The following is an 11033-nucleotide window of genomic DNA, read 5'->3' as shown; positions in this document are numbered from 1 at the left end:
GGTGAGTGCCGGTGCCACCAGCCCCATCCCTGCTGCCAGGGCTCCCTCCGGCCACAAATGACATTTCCACATGGCAGGAAAGGGCACGGGTAATGGGAGCAGCAGCTACTGAATTGTTTAGTGCATATTTTCCCTAGGCTTGAGAAGGAGAGCTTTATTTATGCCATATTTAGTCTATTTAATTGGCTAATTTCTAACTGACCAGGCTTCTGCACTTCGGGAAACCGTACTGTCACCAAAGGCTGGGTTTTTTAGATTTAAACTGTATAATTGGCTGACAATTATGTTATTTTTAATATGTGCTTGAGTCACTAAGGGCTCTTGAAAGCAGCAAAGGTTTTACAGCAAAGCCAGCTGACGAAGCGGCTCCTCCTCACCCCTCTGCCGGGAGACCTGAGCTGGACCATCTCCTCCAGAGAAAAGGCAGCAGGAATCAGAGAACTCTCTTAGCTTCTGTTGCTGCTATTGTTTTTAAAAACATTGCTTTTCTGACGACACACAATGCACTCTGCTGCCAGTGAAGTTCTCCCACACGCTCCTGGCCATCACTGAATTAAGCCTGGGCAGCGGCAACACTTCCCCTGCCATGGCCACCACCGACAAGAGATGGGGTAAAACAACAGCTTCACCCCACACACTGCTTCTGCGTGCCCTTGGGTGTTTGTTTTTCCTTCCTGATGTTAAACGTATTGTTGGAAAAAAACATACGGCCTTGTTTAGAAGTCACATCTCCAATTACATTTAATTACTACTGCTGTAAAATCGAGGGTGACTTCTATTAAATTTAATTGCCTCCCTCTGCAGATGGCAGGGGCGGATGGCCGAGGTGTGTCTTCCAGGCACCACAGCTACTCAGTGAGATACTGAGCCATGGCACTGGTGTGACGCCTCTTGCCATGCCGAGCTCAGAGGCAGGGAATTAGAGGAAGGAAAGCACTTGCAGAGAGCATGAAAGCCTGCCTGGGTGCTGCTGCCTGGCACAAAGCTGCAGAAGCAAGAAGAGTTTTCAGCATCCCACCATGCAACAGCTGGGAAATAGCAAAGACAAAAAAACCTGCACAGCATCCACAGGGTGCCGGGATACCTAATCATGGGGTACTGCTGCTCCTCAAAACCTCCGTCACCAGCAGGAGCAGCCCAGAGAGCCAGCGCTGGGACAGGTCCCCAGACAGATTAGCTTTTCCCAGGCTGGCAGCAGGCTTTCCCAACATCAAGCCGTAACTCCCAGGGGATGGTTAGAACACCAGCACCTCCCGGGGTGGGGGTCACTGCTTCAGCTGCCCTCTCCCTCAAGGCACCGTGAGTTCTATCATGTCTCAGCATCCTGCTGAACGGCCAAGCTGCTCCAAATGCACTTACCATCCCCAGGACCGTGGCACTGCAACATTGTTCAACCCCAGTCATGTTTACTAATAAACGAGTTTGAATTTATAATAAACTTGATGGTGCCTAACTGATAAGTCTAAACCAGCTCCAATTATCTGGCACTCTCGGCTATGATCCTAAAACAGATGTTTGAGTACATAAAATTATGTTGTGAGGTTTGAAATTGCAGATACGATTACAACCTTCATCTTTATTGCTGCTCATAAGTGTTAAATGCAGCTACATCTACATTTGAAATTCAGTTATTACCATTTTTCTTCATCTCTCCCAAGTGAAGATTGACTTGCAGCATTGTCACACTGGTAATTACTCTCCTTGTCTGATGAATGCAAGGGAATGAGCAGAAATGGAACCCATTTAACATTCATCTTGTACGAATAACTTGTTTCTTCCTGTGTTTCCAGAAGGGTTGGCTCATCCAGAAAAACAAAAGTCTTTGGGGCAATACCCTGGAAAAGACATCGCACTTCTAGGCTGTCAGAGAAGCAGAAAACCAGCGTCAGGAGCCAGCAGCCCAGCAATAAAAGCAAGAGGGAATTAAATAAACCTGGGTCTTCATTTCCTTCCCACTTCTGTTTTATTTTAAGAATACTTAATCATTTGTGTTTTCAAAGTTATCTTTGTAGCAGCAAGAGCTGCTTTACGTACCCAAACTCCCTGTCATCGGTTCACATCATCATGTGCCTCCAGGGCCTGGATCTTCAGGAAAGCTAAAAATACAGCAAATTCTGGGACAAAACACAAAAGCTGATGCCACAGCCTCAAAGCACACATAGAAAATATCACGGGCTCCAAGTGCTCCTCCTGAATCAAGGCTGGATGAGGAGAAAAGCTTTTTCTCCAGCTCCAAAAGTGTAAGAATTCAACAGAGAAGTGAACGGTGCAGGGACAGGTTTCGGGACTGCTGCTCAAACACGGTCTCTCCAGCACATTCTACCCTCTTAATAAATGACAGAGAGCTTAAAACAACTCCTTAAGTGGGAACGTTCGCGGATGAAACTGCTGCTTCTTAATTTGATTTTACACAACAAATTGCTCTCTGCAGTATGGCCATAATACCACTGCACTTTCCAACCAACCCTGAGTGCTCCCTGCTGCTGTCACACATTGTCCTGCCTGCTTGCTGGTGTTTCTGCTGCAGGCGCGCAAGAAGCAAAGTTCTACAATCTCCTGCCCCTTGCAGTGCCCCCAGGACCTGGGGACAGGGGAAGCGTGGAGGAAAGGGCACGGGATAACTGTTACAGCTGAAAACTGACCATCCAGACAAGCAAAGAGGAAATCTGGAACTTGTACCAGACAGCCTGGCTAAATCCTAAACACAGTGTGACCTGCTGAGACCCCACATCATAGAATCACAGAATCACCAGGTTGGAAGAGACCCACAGGATCATGGAGTCCAACCGTTCCCATCAAACACTAACCCATGTCCCTCAGCACCTCGTCCACCCGTCCCTTAAACCCCTCCAGGGAAGGGGACTCAACCCCCTCCCTGGGCAGCCTCTGCCAGGGACCAATGACCCTTTCCGTGAAAAATTTTTTCCTAATGTCCAGCCTAAACCTCCCCTGGTGGAGCTTGAGGCCATTCCCTCTCGTCCTGTCCCCTGTCCCTTGGGAGAAGAGCCCAGCTCCCTCCTCTCCACAACCTCCTTTCAGGTAGTTGTAGAGAGCAATGAGGTCTCCCCTCAGCCTCCTCTTCTCCAGGCTGAACACCCCCAGCTCTCTCAGCCACTCCTCTTGTTCTCCAGCCCCCTCACCAGCTTCGTTGCTCTTCTCTGCACTCTCTCCAGAGCCTCAACATCCTTCTTGTGGGGAGGGGCCCAGAACTGACCCCAGGATTCGAGGTCCCCATCGCAGGGACCAAGCTGCCCAGCTCCTGCACCGAGGCAGCCTCGAAGGCGCCGATGAAAACAGAGGCAACGCTGCCCTCTCGTGGCAGCTCGGGGTTCCTTTCCCCTTTTCAGGAAGAACGGGAACTATCCGAAGGTTTTAAAAAACACGGCACCGTGTTACCAGCAGGGAAAGGGGAGCAGAAAATGCCACCTGGACGAGGGAAGCAAACCAGAAGCTCCAGGCTTTGCTTGCCGGCGTGTGGCCTTACAGGAGTGCCACGCTCCCTAAGGAAAAATTAATGTATTTCATAGAATCATAGAATCATAGCATAACCAGGTTGGAAGAGACCCACCGGATCATCGAGTCCAACCATTCCTACCAAACACTAACCCATGTCCCTCAGCACCTCGTACACCCGTTCCTTAAACCCCTCCAGGGAAGGTGACTCAACCCCCTCCCTGGGCAGCCTCTGCCAGTGCCCAATGACCCTTTCCGTGAAAAATTTTTTCCTAATGTCCAGCCGAAACCTACCCTGGCAGAGCTTGAGGCCATTCCCTCTCGTCCTGTCCCCTGTCCCTTGGGAGAAGAGCCCAGCTCCCTCCTCTCCACAACCTCCTCTCAGGTAGCTGTAGAGAGCAATGAGGTCTCCCCTCAGCCTCCTCTTCTCCAGGCTAAACACCCCCAGCTCTCTCAGCCACTCCTCATAAGACCTGCTCTCCAGCCCCCTCAACAGCTTTTTTAGCCATAAGTGTCCCACACAGCTTACCTTTTGGATGATAAGTAGATAAAAGGAAGGGAAAAGTAGTCATGAGCTGGCCCTGCAGCCCGGGTGAGGGGTCCTGGCACATGTCCTGCTCCCCTTGCCCATCTCATCCACAGACCCACTCCCAGGGCTGCCAGGGGCCGCACAAAAAAATGAGTTAAAAAGGAGTATTTTCAGGTCTGTGGTTCCACTCTCACTCCCTGCACACATCTTTATTTGTATTTCAGGGGCTTCAGCAGTCTGTGAGGTGCTTTTCTCCATCGGGCCCCTCCGATTTTTCTGGGTTTGACGCAGAGGCAGCAGTGCCGGATCCTGGGGAAACAAACAGGGAGAACGCGAGCTCCGGTCCATGGGAGCAGAACCTTCCTGTGTGTCCAAGTGGCCCCTGCTGTCCCGGAGATGACTCCCAGCACCACATCCCAGCGAGGGCTCCAGCACCGCGCTGGGAGAGATGGAGCTGCAGACAGAAGGGACGTGGGACGGGGTCTGGGGGAGGAAGGCGAGGGGCTGCCTGCAGGGAACCCACCCAGGCAGGGAGGGCACAGGTGGACAAGCTGCTCCCCAAGGTGTGGGACAGGTAGATAGGATGGTGAGAAACCAGAGAGAGGTAGAAAGCACCAAGCAATGGGTGCTGCCTGCGAGAGCAGAGTGGGCACAGGGCCTGAACACAGCACTGGCTCCTTTCTCACTGCCCTCCTGGCGCCCAGGGGTCACTTTCCTGGCCCAGCTGGGGGCTCCCGCGCAGCCGTGCGTCTGCGTCAGGTGCTCTCCCAGCTGCTCCCCCCATGGTGCAAGCTGAGATGGGGGAGACAAACCCAAAACCTGAGGGGCCATCACTTATCGCGAGGATAAAAATCAGTCGGTGGCTGCTCCTCGCCAAGCCCAGGGTGAGCAACGTTCCCGGCAGACTCTCCTTGGCTCCGCACCAACTCAGCTCCTGTCCTTCGCCGGCTGCCAGAAAAGATCTGCTTAAAACTATTAATAGATGTAGATTGTTTATTGATTCCAACATATTAATAGATTGGATAATAAACAGTACTTTTAAACATTCTCTTAACCAAAAATATAACAAATATTTACAATCACTCAGTAAAAATACAAAAAGCATACAGAGGCACTGTCTTTCTAAAAGACATAAGTGTAAGAGGTATCAAAAAATAGGAGACAAACATTGCTTGTTACAGAATACTTTACAATCACTGACTTGTGCAGTACAATTGCTATTGGAATATCATTACATCTGTGCAGTTTTGCCAATATGCTCACATATTTAGAATTTAATACCAAGATAAACTGCATTCCAGAAATATCAAAAATAAAGATAAAACAATAAAAAGCACAACATAAGCAAAAGCTGGGTGGGAATTCAAGGTAGATTACCCTCTGTAAAAGCGTTCTAAAACGTAATGTGTAAAGCTTTTCTAAAGAGAGAGCATCCCTTTTTTCTTCTGGGTTCCTGAGGGCAGTGCTAAGTTTCTCCTTTAAAGAATTTCTAATTCTAATAACAGCTTAAATGGTAGGTTCATATTTCCACTGTTGCCTGTAATGAAATGACGTGGGAGATGATGAAAGATGCAACGCCCCCAATACCACGCGGGTTTGTTCTGCTGACAGGTTCAGCCCTTGGGGAACGGGGACCCCCGCTGCCTCCGGCTGGCGCAGGCAGTGCCCTCTGCACCCCCATCCCGAGCAGCGGGCTCTGACCGGCTCCCGGTGAAGCATCCCTCACCTCTGCAGAACTCCTTACGTGAGTAAACACAAAGCAAATGAGCCAGGAAGGGAACATCCTCCAGTGTTAGCAAACATCCACCTGTTCCTGCACATCCACATCGCAAAAACCCATACTGCACCGATCCCCAGATACTGCCTTCCCATTATTTTGTATATTCAAGAGATGAAACCAGTACTCAGAGCACGACTGATCTCATTTTCCCCTTTCTGCAACTGGAGAGGCCAATTAAAGTTTACAAAACTGCACTGCTCTTTCGGGAATTACTTGGAAGTTTAAGATTCATAAAGCATAAGAAATACTGTGTGGTTAAATCACAAAGAGCTGAAACACATCCTTCACCTGCAAGTCAAGAACAACCAAACAGAAGAAAGCCAGCAAACCAAGGTATGGCAGTGGAAGAACACGGCATGAGGCCTTTTAATTGTTCATCAAAATCAGAGCCCGAGTTAGAGGAATCTGGGGGAGGGACCAGGTTGAGAATCTGTGACCCAGAAGACATCACGTCAATAAAGCGGCATACGACAGGTACTAACCACCATCCCGCTTCCATTTGAATTACTGAAAAAAGGGATAATGTCTCTTCAAATCCATCTCAGACACACTACATTTGGCTATTGGCCCCGATCAATGTGATCGGTTGATTTAAAAACAGAAATAAACAGAAATCCCAGCAAGGACCAGCAGAGGAAGCCACACTGCGCGAGGCAGAAGCAGAAGCAGTAGCTCATTTGTCCATAGTTTATGCGTGACTTATTTACACCAGCTGTATTGGATACTAGGAAAATATGATTAGCGAGACTGTCACTCACTTTAAAACCTTTCCAGTGTCCTGAAAAGCCCTGCAGAACAGAGAGATGCTGTTGATGTGCAAACACCACATTTCAGTGGGTGATTTATTCGACTGCTCTTTCTTGCTGCCAGAGGAGACCCCGGCCCCACTCCCTGGAGCGGCTTCGCTGCATCCTCAGATACAGCTTTTGGGGAAGAAGGGAGTGACTTTCCTAACAAGCCCCCATCCCTTACATGTTTGTTAACAGGCTGAAGCAAACTACAGCTTGGCACCCGAGGTCTCGGGAACCATATGATTTAATTTACCTGGCACAACGCAGACGATTCTCTCATGAAACATGAAGCCTGTTACGCGCTCCACGGAGAACTCAACAAGCAACTACAGTTGATGATGGGATTGCTAGGACTTGGATTTATACCCCAACAAAAATATCAATTTAACAGTTACATTATCAACATTACATGTGCTGAAAATAATTGCTCCGCCCTGCATTGCTTTGACACTGACATTAATCTCCAGTCATTAAGGCCTGTGCAGGTTCATTATATTCATTAAGGCCTCAAAAAAGCAAAATGCATTGATTATGAAATACCTCCACTGATTTTTAATGTACTTTTTCAACCATTTGCTCCTCAGATACTTGTGCCAAAAATTCATCGAGCCAACCAATCAGCTGTGCATCGGGCATCCCTCCCTCAGCATCGCCGTTCGCTTCTGCATCCCACCCGATAGGGACAAGTTCCAGCCGCAGGGGAACACGGGACCTGGCACCGCTCGGAACACGGGTGCAGGCCGGGTCGGACCATTCACCCGGTAGCATCAGCCCCAAGCTGCTGCGGGGAAAGCACATCAAAGGCTTCGGGTTGTTTTTGGTACTTGTGTCGTTTTCAGAAAGTGTTGCATTCACCTTGCACCCCCTGCACACACACAGGAAAGAAAACCTTAAAGCTCTTCACAACTATGGATATAGAAATCATTTTTGAGGCACTGTAAAAATGACAAACATCTTTCTAGCTCAGGCTGTAAACATCACAACAAGGATTTACTATTAAATGTTTAAATACATATTCACACATTCAGGTCCAATTTTAACGCTAGAGTGGGGCAGCATGTGCTAGGAGAAAGAAAGAAAGAAAGAAACTGCAGGTATTTCCAGTTTTCCCCCTCGGCGCTCTGGCTAGCTAAGCAATGCAAAGCGGTAGCTTTGACCACAGTCAAACTAGAGGATCGCGTGTTAATACTGGCTGGCTGTAAGTCAAAGCTGTCACTGACATCAACAACACCAGGATTTTTACCTAGGATTTAAAACAACATGTTTTGAGACCATCTGTGTTTTCCAGATGAACACACCGGGGAGGTTTAACCCATCATAAAATGCATTATATCCTTATATAAGCATTATACCATTTAATATTCAGTTTCACAAATTTTACCGTGAAATTAAGGTGATCTATAATTTTTTGTATCTTTTTTTTTAAGGATAACCTTTGCACAAAAATCCTGTGCATCTCTGGTAAAAGGCCAGAACACGTGGGATGATCTTAAAACCCACAACACACAGTTCAGTTTTGGGTTCTAGCAGCACGCTTTGCATGCTGAACTCTGCGGGGTAAAACCTGGTGAAAAGCTCTTTCGGGAAAGCCTCAACCTCCCCTGAGAGCTCCCCCTGAGCTTCGGCTTCCACAATCCAAATAGTGACTGAAGAAGGGAGGAGGGCAGCAACTATCACCTCAGTTGGCCGGCAGCTAACGAATTCCCAAAAATTCTTGAAGGGCAGAGGGGTTTTGCTGTGTCTGTGTAGGAGGGGAGCAGCAGACGGCAGGGCTGTCTGCCCGACGCACGCCGCTCAGCAGGGATTTGTGCTCTATTTATATTTAATCTAAAACCACTCTAAAAAACTACATATTTCTGCACCTGATAATGTCCCGTGTCTAGATTTCTGTGTTTATTTTGAGAGCACAACAGTTTCTGTGTAGCTAATTGACTAGCACATTGACTAAACATTTCTATTAGCCAACCAGAGCACTCCCAACACAAATAAAGGAAACTCCATCAAAAAAATTTAAATTAATAAATTATTTTCAGATACTTCAGCAACGTCCTTCACTTTTGCTGACACTTTGATATATTCTTTTTCTTAAAGTTCATAAAATAATACTCTTCGACTCGTAATGGTTCACGTAGAAAATAATGAGGATGGAAAACTACCAAAGGATTCTCTGGTATCATACAGAAGAACGCTTCCAAGTGGCGGTGGCAGCCGGTCCTCCCGCACGCACGAAGCCGGGTCCATCTCCAGGCGGCCAGCGTGCTCCTTGGAAACGGTTTTCTATTTCATGAGCAGAAATAGCTTTTGTAGGTGGTGGCAGATTGAAGTAAGGTAGAGAGACGTGATCCAACCCGATCCATCTCATCCGGGGCAGAGGCAAACGCGACGGCTGAGGTGAGTAGCAGCAAGTTGTTAGCATTCGCTAACAGAATCACGTGGTCCTTCTCACCACATCCCTTGTGATGAAGTGGTTTACATCAATAGCCCAAGGGTTAGACTGCTGATACTTGCTCATCTTCTGCAAAACAAACAAACAAAAGAGTAAATTACTCCCTGGGGCCCTCGGACAGTGGGCACAGAACAGCACCCAGGCATAAGATTACAGTGGTTCTGTGAGGACTTCATCACTTCATCGTGATGTTTCCACTGTCAATGACTGACCATAACACAGTCAGTATATCCATTTAATAAACCCTCGTGTAGTCTGAGGTTTTATATCATACAATAAAGATGTAAAACAGAAAATCCCAGACACCCCAAAAATTATTAGCATGCAGCTCCCGATATCCCAAAAGCCACTGATTTGGCAGGAAAGCCAGTAAATTACTTTCCAACATGCAGTGAGTGTTGACTCCCAAATAAAGTTAACCAGGCACTTTAAAAATAGCAAAATAAGTGGAGGTAAAAGTGTATGGTTAAATTTAGTTCAGAAAAATTCAGATTAAAATGTTTGAAGCAATTGCTCCCTTATTTTTACATCAAACATATTTAATATCACAACTGGATTAATGCTGGCCAACTTTATGTTTTACTTTAAGTTTGAAATGCAGTACTAATAGATACGTTAAATGCTTTTTACATATTTCAAAGAGCCAAGATAGGGTCATTTTGCATCAGAAATTGTTTTAATCTAAATCCACGCTCCTTTAAAATTGGAATTGGAGGAAACTACCTCAACAACAAAAAAAAAAATTAAAAAAAAGAGTTCACTAACACAGGGTACAGTGAGATCAGAGATCACACCAGTGCACAGGTATCAAAAGCAAACCAGAGACCAACAATTAAGTAGAAATTCCCGTAACTTTAAGTCAGTTCTGACACAACATGAGAATGGTCTTTTTCAGAAATTGCATTTTGGTCACCTGAAACATGCTGCGCTCGGCAGCATCGGCTGTTGCTTCAAACAAGATCACGAAGAATTCAGCTGGCAGAGACACTGCCAGGCCACGCTGCACTGAGGCACCAGGTTTTAACAAATGCCCTTTGCAGAAGAACTGAAATTCACTGTTATTTGGTTCAATATTTTCAAATCCAAACTGAGGAATAAGGCAACTTGATGCCAGCACAAGAACACAAATGTGAAATGAGCTACAACCCCCCCCAATCCAAAATATCCATTTTAGGTCCCCATCCTGACATTGTCCTAAAACAGCAGGACATCAGGTGATCAATCCAGAGAGGCTGGACTTCTTCTGCATGGAATTTGTAGCCTGGCAGTGTCCCTCAGAGTCATCATCACCACCAAACGCGGACGGATTTTAAAGAGAAAAAAAATAGTATCTACATGCTCTTAAGCATCTCAGTTGTGCTTTGGGAGATCTCATATATATATTTCATATATATTTATTTATAAGCAATTAAAGTCTGTTTGGTGTCAACATGCTTCTTCTAAAGGGAAGGCATTCTTTGTTCTCTTTAAACACGTATACACATGCACACGTTTATGCATGTGTATACAGTCATACAAACGCATTTGTATATTTAGAGATTAATCAAGTTTTAATCTCCAAGAATGACCAAGAGAAAGCCCAGAACATTGTTGTGAAGTCAGCACTGCACAGACCAGATTCACACAGCAGTTCACTTAACATCTCCCGAGCCAGGTGTTGCACATACCATCCTCTTCACTATCTGCGTCAGTCATATCTGCTAGCTTGGGGCTGGACGGCTGCCGACTATGCCACTGAGGCATCTTCGATGAAATACAGGCCACGGGTTCACTACCGAGAGCAGCTGATGAGAGTCTAGAGAGGTCACTATGCAGCATCTTTGACCTCTGCACTGCCACACTATAGTCTGGAGGTTTTAGGTGTGGGTGGTGGGGCGATCCTTCCTTTATGTCCGCTAAAGAAATCCCCATATATCCCGGAGGGGTGGGCGGTGGCTCCCTATACCTATCGTCCTTCTTAGGTGAGGTGACACAGTACACTGGCACGAGAAATAAGCAATGGAAATGTTAAAGAAGAAAACAAAGGAAACAAAA

At 46.7% G+C, this 11033-nt stretch overlaps 1 protein-coding gene across 8 annotated transcripts in view; it reads right to left on the bottom strand.

Moving 5' to 3' along the window:
- Positions 1–4957: 4957 nt before the first annotated feature.
- RAPGEF6 (Rap guanine nucleotide exchange factor 6) overlaps positions 4958–11033 on the bottom strand; it is a 123935-nt gene continuing 117859 nt past the window's right edge. For 6 of the 8 annotated variants that reach the window (XM_069869355.1, XM_069869357.1, XM_069869356.1 and 3 more), the window contains 2 exons: positions 10667–10978; positions 4958–9068 (listed from right to left, as the gene is read on the bottom strand). In XM_069869355.1, the coding sequence (XP_069725456.1) occupies positions 9043–9068; positions 10667–10978 (338 nt within the window). In that variant the 3' untranslated portion in view covers positions 4958–9042. The remainder of the gene's footprint in view (positions 9069–10666; positions 10979–11033) is intronic. The other 2 variants (XM_069869361.1, XM_069869363.1) reach the window with 1 other exon arrangement.

The sequence above is a fragment of the Phaenicophaeus curvirostris genome, chromosome 15, assembly GCF_032191515.1.
Source record: "Phaenicophaeus curvirostris isolate KB17595 chromosome 15, BPBGC_Pcur_1.0, whole genome shotgun sequence".
Classification (NCBI taxonomy): Eukaryota; Metazoa; Chordata; class Aves; order Cuculiformes; family Cuculidae; genus Phaenicophaeus; species Phaenicophaeus curvirostris.
This window is presented reverse-complemented; position numbering and strand designations above follow the sequence as displayed.